Source organism: Carcharodon carcharias, chromosome 15, assembly GCF_017639515.1.
Source record: "Carcharodon carcharias isolate sCarCar2 chromosome 15, sCarCar2.pri, whole genome shotgun sequence".
Taxonomy (NCBI): Eukaryota; Metazoa; Chordata; class Chondrichthyes; order Lamniformes; family Lamnidae; genus Carcharodon; species Carcharodon carcharias.
The window spans coordinates 2,588,670-2,605,198 of NC_054481.1; the positions used below are offsets into that span (position 1 = coordinate 2,588,670).

General features: G+C 40.9%; 1 protein-coding gene across 1 annotated transcript in view; it reads right to left on the reverse strand.

The window, feature by feature from the left end:
- Positions 1–846: 846 nt before the first annotated feature.
- Positions 847–16,529, reverse strand: part of LOC121287976 — an 81,140-nt gene continuing 65,457 nt past the window's right edge. The window contains exons 10-13 of the mRNA XM_041206153.1: positions 11,935–12,965; positions 5,619–5,785; positions 4,666–4,735; positions 847–1,245 (exon numbers count right to left, since the gene is read on the reverse strand). Of these exons, the coding sequence (XP_041062087.1) occupies positions 1,030–1,245; positions 4,666–4,735; positions 5,619–5,785; positions 11,935–12,965 (1,484 nt within the window). The 3' untranslated portion in view covers positions 847–1,029. The remainder of the gene's footprint in view (positions 1,246–4,665; positions 4,736–5,618; positions 5,786–11,934; positions 12,966–16,529) is intronic.

Below are 16,529 nucleotides of genomic sequence, written 5' to 3' on the forward strand. Positions count from 1 at the left end.
TCTTTCATTAGAAGTGGGCATCGCTGGCTGGGCCAGCATTTATTGCCCATCCCTAACTGCCCTTGAGAAACAGCCACCTTGAATCGCTGTAATCCATGTGGTGTAGGTACACCCACAGTGCTGTTAGGAAGGGAGTTCCAGAATTTTGACCCAGTGACAGTGAAGGAACAGCGATATATTTCCAAGTCAGGATGGTGAGTGGCTTGGAGGGGAACTTGCAGGTGGTGGTGTTTGAGTTCATAGTACTTTCTAAAGCCATCATTCTTAGTTGGAGTCTCGACAAGAGCAGATAAAACATGCACCTGTGCCAACAACTCCCAACATGTTTCAATCTTCATCTGTGTGAAGACGCTGGAAAAATAACGTCTAGGCATGCATGAGGTTAAGTATCTGTAGGAAATTCTGCATCAAAATTCAAAGGATGGGGTTTGGCAAAAATAACAAATTAGGGGCCTAATTTTGACTGTATTCATGGGTGGGTTTTGAATGAGTTAAAATCTCATTCTAAAAATCTAGAAAGCAAAGTTGACAGAAAAAACAATTTTCTAAAAACTACCTACAGACCGAAATGAATTTATTTATGTAGCCATTGATATCTCAGAACCACAATTGTGAAGAGAACAAATTAATTTGTTTACCCACAGTAGATCAGGAAAATTAGTTACTTTCTAGGTACCAAAGAAAAGCTCTTACTTCACTATCTTTAAGCAAAACTCTTACCAAATGCTTTCCATATAATCTCAGTGGTTATTTGGATCGTTCTTCATTTCCACAGCACAGTGTTCTCTGATTTTAACAGTCGACCCTCTGCTAATTATGACGAATAGCATAGAAGATAGATTGCAGCACAACAGCAAATACATTTTAATTTTTATGCATGAGCATCACCACAGGAAATATGAGTGTTACAATAAAAAAAACTCCTAACATTGGAATAACTTAATAGCTGAAATATTAGAGATTGTTTCCTAACTGTAAGAAGGAAGCTGAAACTCCTGAAATTCTCTGGAGCCAACAACAATCAAAGAATTAATTATTGTTAACTTCTTCTTCGTTGATCATATTGAGAGCCAGATCCAATGCTGTATCTAAGTTATGATCAGGAATATCAGACTGCGCACCATGATTTAGAAGCAGTCGTTTAATCCTCTTGTTACTATGTAGAATCCCATAATGCAATGCTGTTCGGCCCTCTTTGTCCTGGCTGTCTAATTGTTTCTGCACACCGGGATCTTGGAATAACACCTGCAAAATCCAATACATAAATTAATTTTAAATGTATATTGAAATTGTTGTTGTTATTCTAACTTACATGTGTTATGTTTTATTATGATGGGTACAATTCTGATTTGAACACATAATTCTCAGAATCTAAGAAAGGGAAAATAAAAGTTATAAATTATTTTCCATAAATTTTCCCTCATATTTTATATATACAGCTCATACTGGACTCCTTTATGTTAATGATTTGTTTGCAATTCACAATTAGATCTCACTGCCAATTCTAATTCATGGTAATTGAAAAAAAATTATCTCAGGGAACCTGGGTGTCGCTGGCTGGGCCAGCATTTATTGCCAATCCCTAGTTGCCCTTGAGAAGGTGGTGGTGAGCTGCCTTCTTGAACAGCTGCAGTCCATGTGGTGTAGGTACACCCACAGTGCTGTTAGGAAGGGAGTTCCAGGGTTTTGACCCAGCGACCGTGAAGGAACTGTGATATAATTTCATAAGTTAAAAGCAAAATATTGTGAATGCTGGAAATCTGAAATAAAAACAGGAAATCCTGGAAAAACTCAGCAGGTCTAACAGCATCTGTGGAGAGAGAAATCGAGTTAATGTTTCGAGTCTGCATTACTCTTCTTTAGAGTGATATATTTCCAAGTCAGGATGGTGAGTGAGTTGGAGGGGAACTTCCAGGCAGTGGTGTTTCCATCTATCTGCTGCCCTTGTCCTTCTAGATGGTAGTGATCATGGATTGGGGGTAGGAGCTGTTGAAGGAGCCTTGGTGAGTTCCTGCAGTGCATCTTGTAGATGGTACACACTGCTGCTACTGTGTGTTGGTGGTGGAGGGAATGAATGTTTGTGGATGCAATGCCAATCAAGTGGGCTGCTTTGTCCTGGATAGTGTCAAGCTTCTTGAGTGTTGTGGGAGCTGCACTCATCCAGGCAAGTGGGGAGTATTCCATCACACTCCTGACTTGCGTCTTGTAGATGGTGGACAGGCTTTGGGGAGACAGGAGGTGGGTTACTCCCAGCCTCTGACCTGCCTTTGTAGCCAAGTAATTATATGGCTAGTCCAGTTCAGTTTCTGGTCAATGGTAACCCCCAGGATATTGATAGTGGGGGATTCAGTGATGGTAATGCCATTGAACATCAAGGGGCAATGGTTGGATTGTCTCTCAGTGGAGATGGTTATTGCCTGACACTTGTGTGGCGCGAATGTTACTTGCCACTTGTCAGCCCAAGCTTGAATGCTGTCCCCAGGTCTTGCTGCATATGGACATGGATCACTTCATAGGAACAAAGCAACAGGAGTAGGCCGCTCGGCCTGTCGAGCCTGCTCCACCACAGCATCCAAGGAGCTGTGAAAGCTACTGAACATTGTGCAATCATCAGCAAACATCCCCATTTCTGACCTTATCAGGGAGAGAAGGTCATTGATGAAGCAGCTGAAGATGATTGGGCCGACGGCACTATCCTGAGGAACTCCTGCAGTGATGGGACTGAGATGATTGGCCTCCAACAACCACAAACATCTTCCTTTGTGCTAGGTATGACTCTAACCAGCAGAGGGCTTTCCTCCAATTCCCACTGATGCCAGTTTTGCTAGGGCTCCTTGATGCCACATTTGATCAAATGCTGCCTTGATGTCCAGGGCAGTCACTCTCACCACACTTCTTGATTTCAGCTTTTTGTCCATGTTTGGACAAAGGCTGAAATGAGGTCAGGAGCTGAGCAGCTCTGGCAGAACCCAAACTGAGCATCAGTGAGCAGGTTATTGCTGAGTAAATGCCACTTGATAACACTATCGATGACACCATCCATCACTTTACTGATGATGGAGAGTAGACTAATAGGGCAGAAATTGGCTGGGTTGGAATTGTCCTGCTTTTTGTAGATGGGACGAAACTGGGCGATTTTCCACATTGCTGTGTAGGCAGTTCCCAATTCTGGGACTGCCGACCCCATTCCTGGGCTGTGTAATTTTCGGGAGCACCTTTAAAAGGTGCAGGCTGGTTCCTGTTAAAATTCCACATCCTGTACTCCCAATCTGCTGGCTCCATTGCACGGATAGGCATGTCCTACTCCTCCACAATTTTCATCAAGTCACACCAGGTTTTTAAAGAATCAAACAATGTTTCCTCTGGGGGGGGGCAGGTGTTCTCTTGTAATAGGTGTCTGGGCTCTCAGCCAAGCTTCATTATGTATGCTTAGCTGAGAGCCGAGACAGCTATTAGATTAGAACACTGCAACAGCTGTGCCCCGGAGGAAACCTTGTTTAATTGACAGCTCAGGCTCTCTGATCTCTGTAGTCAATTTGACAATGTTTGTTGAAACAAGTTAAGTGGTTTCAAGAATTTGTGGTTTGTATCTTTGAAACTTCAAAGGGCCTGGATGATTAACTTTTTTATTAGATTGCACACCGGACTTTTTTCAAGCACTGGAGAAAGTTATCAATGGATTACATTTTTTCAAAGCTTTTTTTATACATTCCACAAAACACAATTGTCATAATTGGTTCTAGAAAATATACAGTAGGTCAACAGGTATGGAATTGTCAGAGCTTGGCATAGGGGGCATGGGGGGCATGAGGGGGCTGAAAGGATGGGTGTAGGGGCAGTGCTTGGCATGGGGGCATGAAAGGACATTGATGGTAGGTGAAGGGGCAGTGCCAGGCATGTGGGCATGAGGGGACTGAGGGGGTGGGTGGAAGTACAGAGCTTAGCATTGGGGTGTGAGAGGTCATAAGGGGTGGGTAGAAGGGCAGAGTTGGCATGGGGACATGAGGGGACATAGGAGGTGGGTAGAGGACATGAAATGGCATGGATGGGGCATGGGGAGTATTTGGAGGGTGAACAGGGTGTGAGGTGTGAGGACTGAAGGACCTTTGTGTTTCTTTTCACTGGGACAAACTCCCATGGTACTGATACAGGCATTTAAACTGCCCACCTCCACATCCAGCAGCTCCTGTGGCTGCCTCTGCACTTTTTTGTGGGTCAGCTAGCCAAACTCCACCCTGCACCTGGCCCCCACCAATGAAGATCCCGCCTTTGCCAGCACTTTCTCCCAAGGCGGGCAGGCCAAGGTGGGAATTTTCCCAACTCCCCCTACCAGCCTCAAGGGTGCAAATCCAGGCCCATATGTGTATTATAACTTCATGTGAATAATTCGGCTTCTGGTTCTAGCTACCTACCGAGACTGCAATGCAGCTTGACATTAATGACTTGTACATGAGGGGGATGCATCCTATTATTTGAGTACTGGGATGTTCATTTTTGATATAGATATTACATATTACAAAGCATCAAATCAACTGGAGATCAATTTCATACAACAATTGTGATTGTTTCCTTTTATGACATAATATAATTAATTGGACATAGATAAAATTCAAATTCACACTTTCAATTGGTAGGTCTGGTTATCGAATACTAAAGTAAAAGTACCTGGCAGATTTCAGCATTCCCATATATAGCAGCTATATGCAAGAGAGTCCTTCCATCATCATCTCTGTAACTATAAGTTTAGATACAAAATATTTAGTGCCGAATTATGTAACATAATAACTTAATTTAATGCAAAGATTTACATCCATACTTGTGTTCAATTATAAAAGCACACTCTTTTACTGTATCTCCCAAATATAGGTATGCAATTGTGTATACCAGTCGCTCTGTAGTACAGAACTTGAATTTTGCTGAAAAGAGTGACATGTTGCTGAAGTTTTTCATCTTGCATTCATCAGGACAAATGCAAGAATGCCAAATTTCATAAGAGAATTGGTTGGCAAGTCGACTCTGGCTGAGACATTACCATGCAGAAAGCAACAGGGAACTGTTAGATGTGATTCAGTGATTGAGCAGCACTTGCTGAACAATCCTGAGTGCGCTAATAGCTACACTAACAACTAATTTAAGATAATCAGTCGAGCTCACAATGTGGCTCATTTATGCTTGCTAGAAGCAGCATACACTCATACCCAGGACACTGTTCTCTGAAAACAAAAGGAATATGTTCAAGCTTTGTGCTATTTTTGAAATCCCTGGGAGTTTGCGGAGCATAGCAGACAAGTGGCAGGTGAAATTTAATGCAGTGAAGTGATTCACTTTGGCTGGTTGTTAATAGGCCTCTTGCAGGCATAACAGTGTTCCCCCCGGATCTCACTGCCTACTGGAGCTGGGTCAGCTTCCTCTTTCAGATTGTGAGACTTCTGACAAAATTCTGCCCCTGTATAAAATCTCCTGAGCTTTTTCTGCAGGCAGGTGTAGGGATGTGCCCTCTCAGCCCTCCACTGGCTTAAATTCAATCACTTTGTCACATTCTGGGCACAGCAAACATACTTTAAAAGTTATTTTAGCTTCCCATTAACATTCTGGTAACCCATCAGGCTGGCACTTACCTAGAAAGGCCACTATGACGCTGACATAGATTCTCCAACTTATCATATTCTCCATTCTCAATGGTTCTTAGAGCATTTTTGAAAACAATACAGAGGTTTACACCATCTGTGTCAATACAGTTTATATTGGTTTCATTTTCCTTAGTAGAACATAAAGGCTTTTTGTCCTATGAAAGCACATTGGACAAGAATGTGAAAAATTATTTTCCTTAATGACTGGTACAAGTAACATTAAAGTATTTTCTTTCATTTGACTGGTTTGAAGAGGTGTTAGGAATTATTTTATTAGTCCATGTTGCTGATGTCTTCTGGCCAGCAAACATGCATTGAAATGACTTCCTGAACCATTAAAATGAATGCCAACACAGACTTGTAAAACTGACCCTTTTCTTTGACCCATTGTACAAAAATGCTAACAAGAGCTGTTACAGATAGCAGAGTTAAGCACATTACTAGGTCAAAAGTGACTTAATTGATATTTCATTTGGCTAGATTCAGAATTCTTACCATACACTATTTAATACTGGTTGCAAGGAAATACATGTGGTAAACTGGCAGGTGGAACTGTTCCTTTAGCTTTGCTACTGAGTCTTTCCCTGTAAATTCAGACCTGGTATTGAACTGGTTCTGCTTATGTTCAGCATCTGTGCTATGCTCCTAATGCATACTTTTGCACGAATAGATGTTGCATAATTCAAACATATTTACAAGTATGTTATTATTCTCTGAGATTTCACAGCCAAATGGCTTGGTTCTAAAGTTATTAGACAACAAGCACAGCAACAGTTCTTTTTTACAACTGCTTTACCTTTTCATTATTTGATTTAACAAGATTACAGGGCTATGTTTGCACTTTTGGCACAATCGGGAAATTGTACCCGAAATGAAGTTGAAATTGCACTGCTCTGAAATTGCAGGGCGAGAGAGGGAGAGAGCGGGACTTCTATCGGAGAGTCAGTGAGAACACTGGGCTCTAACTTGTAACCACTTTCCAGTCAGAACCCGTGCTCTAAAAGAAAAATCGAGATGTGGCATCATAGGGAAGCAGGAAGGTGATTGGCTGGTGACTATCGATTGGCTTTGCTCATTTATTTTTCAAAACTGGTCATTTATTTGTAATTGTAAAGGTTTTATAAATATCTGTAAGGTTTATAAAATCTAGTAAGCTTATTGTGAGTAGTAGATTTATTAATTATAAATTATTTTAAAATAATAATAAATTAATTAATGCATAATAAAGATGACTGAGCACATGATGATATTGTGACTGCGGAATTAGAGCTTCTGGACAACAGTGTGATCCAGGACAAATAATCCCACACTAACTGTCTGCAGCTTTGGCTCAGAGTCATTGAGCTGGAGGTCGACCTGTACACACTGCAATGCATCAGGGAGGGAGAAAGTTACCTGGACACTTGATTCCAGAAGACAGTCACACCCGTAAGGATAAGGTCTTCTGATTTGGTCAGTGGTCAGGTACAGAAGGATGTGATGAGTGAGGCAGGTAAGAGGATCGAGAAGGTAGAAGTGGAGGAGCCTCAGCACTTTCAATTGTCCAACAGGTTTGGGGCTCTTACAGCCTGTATGGATGAAAGTGGATGAGTAAACTGACCATGGCACTATGGTACAGGAAGCCATTCATGGTTGGGGGGATTTACTAGGAATGTAGTGGTAGTCGAGGACAGTATTAATCAGGGGGATTGATGCAGTTATCTGCAGCTGAGAACATGAGTCCAGGCGACTGTGTTATCTGCCCAGTGCCAGGGTTTGGAACATCTGCTCTGGGTTAGTGAGGTACTTGCAGTGAGAGGGGGAGGATTCAGTTGTTGTAGTCTACATTGATACCAAAGGCATGGGTAGATCTAGGAAAGAAATTCTGCTGAGGGAGTATGGGCAGCTAGGGGTTAAAGTAAAAAGCAGAACCTCAAAAGATTTAATCTCTAAGTTACTACCTGAGCCTCAAAAAAATTGTGTAGGCTAAATAAGATTAGTGTTAAATGTGTGGCTAAAAGTTTGGCGCGGGAGAAATGGGTTTGATTCATGGGGAACTGGTTCCAGTACTAGGCAAAGTGGGAGCCGTACCATTGGGATGGTCTTCACCGAACCATACTGGGACCAGTATTCTGGCGAGTCATATAACTACAGCAGTACAGAGGGCTTTAAACTAAATAATGGGGGCAAGAGGTCAAGTTTGGGAAAATGTGATAAATTAAATAGAGAAAAGGCAAGACAGCAATGTAGCAGTAAGGGAAATGATAATCAGAGTGTAACAGAAAGGGACAAAATACACAAACCTAAGTGTGCATCAGCAGGTAAGGCTAGAGGCCTAATAAAAGGACATAACTAAAGGCTCTGTATCTAAATGCACATAGCACTCATAACAAAACAGATGAATTGATAGCGCAAATAGAAATAAATATATATGATCTGATGGCCATTACATAGACATGGCTGCAAGATGACAAAGACTGGGACCTGAATATCCAAGGGTACATGACATTTTGGAAGCTCAGGAAGCTAGGAAAAGATGGAGGGGTAGCTTTGTTAATTAGGAATGACATTGGTACAATAGAGAAGGATGACCTTAGTTCAGGAGGTCAAAATATAGAATCAGTTTGGTAGTGATAAGCAATAGTAAAGGTAAAAGACACTCGTGGGAGTGGTTTCTAGGCCCCCCAGCAGTAACCACACTGTAGGGCAAGGAATACAAAAAGAAATAATGGGAGCTTGTGAAAAAGATATGGTGATAATCATGGGTGATTTTAATCTACATATAGATTGGATGAACCAGATTGGCAAAGATAGCCTGGACAATTAGTTCATAGAGTGTTTTCAGGACAGTCTTTTAGAGTAGCATGTTCTAGAGCCAACCAGAATGCCAGAGTGCAAGCTATATTAGATCTGGTAATGTGCAATGAGGCACAATTAATTAATGACCTCATAATGAAGGCCACCCTAGGTAGCAGTGATCAGCATATGATTGAATTTTACAGTCAGTTTGAGGGAGAGAGGAGGGGATCCAAGACTTGTGTGTTAAACTTAAATAAGGATAACTATGAGGAAATGAAGACAGAGCTGGCTAAAGTGAACTTGGAAATTCTGTTAAGGGATAAATCATTCGAGATGCAGTGTCAGACATTTAAGGAGATATTTCAGAATACTCAGAAAAGATATATTCCAGTGAGAAAGAAAGACTTTAAGAAAAGGACTCACTATCCATGTCTAACTAAGGAAGTTAAAGCCAGTATCAAGTTGAAAGAAAAAGCATATAATTCCACAAAGGTGAGTGGCAGGTCAGAAGATTGGGCAGAATATAAAGAACGGCAAAGAATGACTAAAAAATTAATAAGGAGGGAGAAATTAGAGTGCAAGAGAAAGCTAGCTAGAAATATAAAAACAGATAAAGAGTTTAAAAAGGAAAAGAGCATGTAAAGTGAGCATTGGTCCTCTAGAAAGTGAGAATAGGGAATTAGTAATGAAAAATAAGGAAATGGCGGGCGAACTGAACAGATATTTTGCCTCTGCCTTCGCTGTAGAGAATACAAATAACATCCCAAAAATAAGTGTGAAGAGGTGATGAACGGGAGAGAGGAGCTTAAAATACTTAGGGGAGAATTTTCAGCTCAGTGAGCAGGGGATGGGGCCCGCTCACCGAGGCGTAAAATGACGCGGGGTGAGGTCAGGCGTGCATCCCGACATCACCACGCGTCACTTAGATTTTCAGTTCGGCGGGCCTAATTAAGGATATTGAGAAAGCTGCCTGTCCAACCTTAAGGCTGTCGGGCAGGCAAAGAGCCCAGGCGGCCTTTGCATTTTTCATGGAACCTCATCCACAGGCGGGAGGTTTCATGAAGGGTTAATAAATTAAATACATTTTTTCAATAAAGTTCATTGACATGTCCCAGCTCATGTGACACTGTCAGATGAGGGGACATGTCTTAAATTTCTGTTTCTTTATTAAAACTTTTAAAACTTAAAACTTATCTCCCTGAGGTGCACGCGAAAGAGCACACTCTTGACTCAGGGAACTCTCACCCCCTCGCCTGCAGAGGGAGCGCACAGCGCTTCCGGCTGTGCGTCAAGCTGGGCAGGCCAATTAAGGCCCGCCTACTTAAAACGGCGGCACGGGCCCGACCAGAGGCACTGATCAAGTCCGCGCCTGCCCGCTCCTGCCCCTGCACAATACCCCCGACAGGGGGAAAATTCTCTCCTTACAGTCACCAGGGAAAGGGTACTGAGAAAATTATTAGAACTAAAGGCTGACGAGTCTCCAGGTCCTGATGGATTTCATCCTAGGGTCATGAAAGAAGTGGCTGCTTAAATAGTAGATGCATTTGTTTTAATTTTCCAAAATTCCCCAGACCCTGGAAAGGTCCTATTAATTGGAAAATAGCAAATGTGACTCCTCTATTCAAGAAAGGGAGGATACAGAAAGCAGGACAACTACAGGCCAGTTAATTTAACATCTGTTATAGGGAATATGCTGGAATCTATTATTAAGGAGGTTATGGCAAGACTCTTAGAAAATTTCAGTGCAATCAGGCAGAGTCGACATGGTTTTGTGGAAGTGAAATCATGTTTGACTAACTTATTGGGATTCTTTGAGGAAGTAACAAGCAATGTGGATAGAGGGGAACCGGTGGATGTGCTGTACTTAGATTTCCAGAAAAATAAATCTCATGGCATAGGACATAACATATTTACATGAATAGAGGATTGGTTAGCTAACAGGGAACAGAGAGTAGGCATAAATGGGTCATTTTCAGGTTGGCAAGATATGACGAGCGGAGTGCCACAGGGATCAGTGCTGGGGCCTCAACTATTTACAATTTATATTAATGACTTGGATGAAGGGACTGAATGTATGGTTGCTAAATTTGCTGATGACACAAAGGTAGTTAGGAAAGTAAGTTGTAAAGAGGACATAAGGAGCCTGCAAAGGGACACAGACAGGTTAAGTGAGTGGACAAAAAATTGGCAGATGGAGTATAATGTGGTAATGTGGGAAAATGTGAACTTGTCCACTTGGACAGGAAGAATGGAAAAGCAGCATACCATTCAAATGGAGAGAGATTACAGAACTCTGAGGTACAGAGGGATCTGGCTGTCCTGATACACGAATCACAAGAAGTTAGTATACAGGAACAGCAAGTGATTGGGAAGGCAAATGGAATGTCATCATTTATTGCAAGGGGAATGGGATATAAAAGTGGGGATGTTTTGCTAAGTTGTACAGGGCCATCGTGAAACCACATCTGGAGTATTGTGTGTAGTTTTGGTTTTCTTATTTAAGAATGGATATACATGCGTTAGAAACAGTTCGGAGAAGGTTCACGCAACTGATACCTGGGATGGCGGTGGCGGGGGGGGGGTTTATCCTATGAGGAAGGGCTGGACAGGCTGGGCCTGGATCCAATGGAGTTTAGAAGAATGAGAGGTGATCTTATTGAAACATATAAGTTCCTGAGGGGACTTGACAGGGTGGATTCAGAAAGGATGTTTCCTCTTGTGGGAGAGACTAGAACTAGGGGGCACAGTTTAAAATTGAGGGATCTACCATTTAAGACTGAGGAGAATTTTTTTCTCTCAAAGGGTCATTGGTCTTTGGAACTCTGTTTCCCAGAGAGCAGTGGAGGCAGGGCCATTAAATATTTTTAAGGCAGAGGCACTTAGATTGTTGACTAACAAGGAAGTCAAAACATGTGTGGTGAGGGGGAGAGGGTAAGGTTGGCAGTAGGTGGGAATGTGGAGTTGAGGCTCTAATCAGATCAGCCATGATCTTCTGGAATGGAAAAGCAGGCTCAAGGGGCCAAATGGCCTACTCCTATTTCTATTTCATATATTAGTCTGTTGTGTGGTCTTCTGATTTAAAGCTTCAAATTTCCATCCACATTCACTTCCATAATGAAATGAGTGAAATGAGTAGTGACTGGGGCAGCGGCAATTGGACTGAAATATCTGAGAAGAGGGTCTTTAAAAGTCATTAAAAAGAAAATTTCTTTTGAATGAGACTGAAGATCAAAAGGTAAATGGTTTTCTTTGCAAACACCATATTGCCATGTGTCCTCACTCTATAGTTTTAAGAAATTAATTTGAATCTATTATTGCATAAATTTTAAGAGCAGTGAATAATATCAATCTGAGTAGTGTGCAAATTTATTTAATGACACTTCTCTGTTTTAAATTCTGTGCACAGCTTTGACTGCTTCCACCCAGAATCCATCACTATGACTACTGAAAACTTGATCTTGTACATGTCAGTTAATTAGTAATCAAATACTTATAATACTGTGAAAAAAATCTGTTTCTTTCCTACCGTTAATTTACTACTTCTCGTATCACAGTCAGACGGTTTGGTAGCTGCAATCCCCTTTTTTAATGGGTGTTCAGTTTTTGATTCTTCACATATTGCTTCTTTAAACTGATCTTCTTCAGAATGTTCCTTAGGTTCAGCCCGATATTCGATACCCCCATCCAACGTTACTTTAGAATTCTGTAAGCTTTCAAGGTTGCTCATAGTGGATGGGACTGGATTAATGCTTCTCTCTGTTGTCACATTTCCTTTCTGTGGAAGTTCAGTATTTCCAACAATGTCGTGAATGAAGCTTATGGGTTTCTGCTTCATGTTTGCCAAGTTATTGTCATCTTCAGTAGCGGCCATGTTTTCATGAGGAGACTGTGTTCCTGATATCTGTGATTTAGACTCAGTCGTTTTCAAACAACCATGAACAAAATGTGGCACTCCAGTTGTGTACTTTGGACTGCCTTCACTCCATTCTTTTTCAGATAGATTTGATTTTTCTACATCTTCCTTGCAGGTAACTGGAAGTTGTGGTTGAATTTTCTCAGAGTATTGGCTGTCTGCATTTAAGGATTCTTTAGTAGTCACTTTCCTCTCATCTGAACTGATACAGGCAAAACTCTGAAATGTGTTCTCTTTGTTGATATTGTTTCCATTATCTATACTATCCACTTCTTTGGAAACGTTTTGATTTTTCAACTGAACAGCAGATGCTGGCCATCTTTCTGGACTCTCTGCTAAAGAATTCTGACATTCTAACAAACAAAATTCAATCTGACCTTTAGAAAATGACTTTGGCAATGATTTATTTAAGGCTTCACATCTTGAGTCAGTGCTTAAAGTTGATGTACTCTGAGACCTGAATGACTGCCTTGGACAAGAAAGTGCTGAACATGAATTATCCTTTCCCTCTGAAGCTATAATGCTGCCGCAGGATGTTGATTTTTTATTCAGAACTGTTTGAGGCTGTTTCTTTGTAGATCTTGAAGTAGCTTTACTGACAGATCTACCAATTTCAGTATTTTGCTTGCTTGTTTCATTTTGACCTATTTTTTAAAATAAAAAAATAATAGAATAAAGTAGATGACAACTTTATAATTGCAGTTTAAAATCTGAGATAAGGAATAGTCATTTGAGAAGTAATCGTTTATTTTGTACCATCAGAATATATCCTGCATAGAGTAACTGTGTTAATTATACTCTATGAACTATTCAGGTCTGATAAATAACATAACAAAAACAGAATTACCTGGAAAAACTCAGCAGGTCTGGCGGAGAAGAAAAGAGTTGACGTTTCAAGTCTTCATGACCCTTCAGCCAGAAAATAACATCTCTACTTAAATTATTATAAATTAGAGAGCATTTACTAAGATGAGAATTGACTAATCACAGCTAACAATTTTATTTCCTGCTGACAGAGACATAGAGTGGAGGAGAAGAAAATATATTGTATGACCAACTGTAACTAAGAAAAATGTCCAACTTTTACACATTTGGTCAGTCAAATATCTAAAAAATTCCGAAAGGTGGTGAAAGAGACATCACTTATCCCTTCTGCCAATAGGTGTCACCATTGCACCTTATAACACAAAGTACCTAACAGTGACACATCAGAAATATCCAATGTATAAAATATACTTGTTCAGAAATATGAGCAACAACATTTGATAAGCGATAAATTAGAAGATTTAAAAGTCATAATATTAAAGGAAGTAGCTAGAGAAATAAAGGATGCACTGGTAGTAATCTTCCAAGAATCCTTAGATTCTGGAGAAGTCCCAGAGGATTAAAAACTACTGACATAACATCCTTATTCAAAAAACGAGACAAAAAACAGGTAACTATAGGCCAGTTAGCTTAATATTTGTCATTGGGCAAATGTTAGAGTCTATTATAAAGGTGCAATAGCAGAGCATTTAGAAATGCATAATATAATCAAGCAGAGTCAGCAGGCTTCATGAAGGGGAAATCATGCTGGACAAATTTATTAGAATTCTTTGAGGAGGTAACAAGCAGGATAGATGAAGGGGAGCCAGTAGATGTAGTATATTTGGATTTCCAAAAAGGCATTCGATAAGGTACCACACATAAGGCTACTTAATAAGATAAGAGCCCATGGTGTTGGGGGTAGTATATTAGCATGGATAGAGGATTGGCTAACTAATACAAGATAGAGAGTTGGAATAAGGGGGGCATTTTCAGGATGGCAATCTGTAACTAGTGGAGAGCCACAGGGAACAGTGCTGGGGCCATAATTAGTTATAATATATATTAATGACTTGGATGAGGGAAGTGAATGTACTATCGCCAAGTTTGTGGATGATACAAAAATAGGTGGGAGGCAAGTGGTGAGGTTGACACAAAGAGTCTACAGAGGGATATAGACAGGGTAAGTGAGTGGGCAAAAACTTGGCAAATGGAATATAATGTGGGAAAATGTGAGTTTATGCACTTTGGCAGGAAGAACAGAGGCGCTGAATATTATTTAAATGGAGAAAGACTGCAGAAAGCTGCAGCACAGAGGGATTTGGGAGTCCTCGTGCATGAATCACAAAAAGCTAACATACAAGTTCAGCAGGGAATAGGGAAGGGAAATGGAATGTTGGCCTTTATTTCAAAGGGAATGGAGTATAAAAATAGGGAAGTCTTGCTAAAACTATACAAGACACTAGTTAGTCCACACCTAGAATATTATGAACAGATTTGTTTCCCTTATCTAAGGAAAGCTATACAGGAATTGGAGGCAGTCCAGGGAAGGCTCATTAGGTTGATCTTGGGGATGGAGGGATTTTCTTATGAGGAGAGGTTGAACAGGTTGGGCCTGTAGTCATTGGAGTTTAGAAGAATGAGAGGCAACCTTACTGAAACATATAAGATTCTTAGGGAGCTTACAGTGTAGATGCTGAGAGGTTGTTTCCCCTTGTGGGAGAGTCTAAGACCATGGGCATAATCTCAGAGTAAGGGATCACCCATTTAAGACAGAGATGAGGAGGAATTGCTTCTCTCAGAGGGTAGTGAATCTGTGGAATTCTTTACTATAGAGGGCTGTAGAGGCTGGGTCATTAAGTATATTCAAAGCTGAGATAGACAGATTTTTAATCAGTAAGACAATCAAGAATTATGGGGAAAAGGCAAGAAAGTGGAGTTGAGGATTATTAGAACAGCTGTGATCTCATTGAATGGCGGAGCAGACTCGATGGGCTGAATGGCCTACTTCTGTTACTACATCTTATGGTCTTATGATGCGGAACATGGGTATATCCTAGACTGGGTATTGTACAATGGGAAAGGATTAATTAACAACCTTGTTGTATGGGGTCCCTTGGGGAAGAGCAACATGAAATGATAGAATTGTCCATTAATGTGGAGAGTGAAGAAGTTGAATCCGAAACTAAGGTTCTGAATCTAAATAAAGGAACTACGAGGGTATGAGGTGCGAGTTGGCAATGATGGATTGGGGAACCTTACTAAAAGGGTTGACGGTTGATAGGCAATGGCTAATATTTAAGGAACTTATGCATGAATTACAACAATTATTCATTCCTGTCTGGCGCAAAAATAAAACAGGAAAGGTGGCTCAACCATGGATTGCAAGAGAAATTAGGGATAGTATTAGATCCAAAGAGAAGACATATAAAATTGCCAGAAAAAGCAGCAAGCCTGAGGATTAGGAACAGTTTAGAATTCAGCAAAAGTGGATAAAAGGATTGATCAAGAAGGGGCAAATGGAGTATGACAGTAAGCTTGCAAGGAACATAAAACTGACTGTAAAATATTCTATAAATGTGTCTTGAGAAAAAGATTAGCAAAGGCAAATGTAGGTCCCTTACAGTCAGAAACGGTGGAAATTATAATGGGGAACAATGAAGTGGCAGAAGAATTGAACACATATTTTGGTTCTGTCTACACAAAAGAGGACACAAATAATTTCCCAGAAATGTTAGGGAACCAAGGGTCTAGTGAGAGGGAGGAATTGAAGAAAATCAGCATTAGTAAAAAAATGGTGCTAGAGAAATTAATGGGGTTAAAGGCTGAAAAATCCCCAGGGCCTGATAATCTACACCCCAGAGCACTAAAGGAAGTGACCCTGGAAATATTGGATGCATTGGTGGTCATCTTCCAAAATTCTATAGACTCTGGAACAGTTCCTACAGATTGGAGGGTGGCAAAAGGACCGATTGGCCTATCCTGCTCCTAATTTCTATGGCCAGGATTTTCCCCTCGGTGATTTGGGGGCGGGGCCTGGTTGCCGAGGGGAAAATAATGCGGGATGACGTTGGGAAGAATCCCCGACATGATCCCGGTCCCTTTAAATATTCTCAAAGGCGGGCAGATAGCGAAATCAGCTGTCCGCCCGCCAACCTGTCAGTGGCCAATTAAGGCCATTAACAGGCTAATTAACCTTATTAAACACCCTGCCCGGCCAAGGTTAAGGCTGGCGGACAGGCCAGGAGCCCCAGCGGGCTGTAGATTATTAATGAAACTTCATCCACTGGCGGGATGAAGCTTCATGTCCATTTTTTAAAAATTTAATAAATTTTATGTGTTTATTATTAACATGTCCCATCTCGTGTGACATTGTTACATGAGGGGGACATGTTAATAATTTT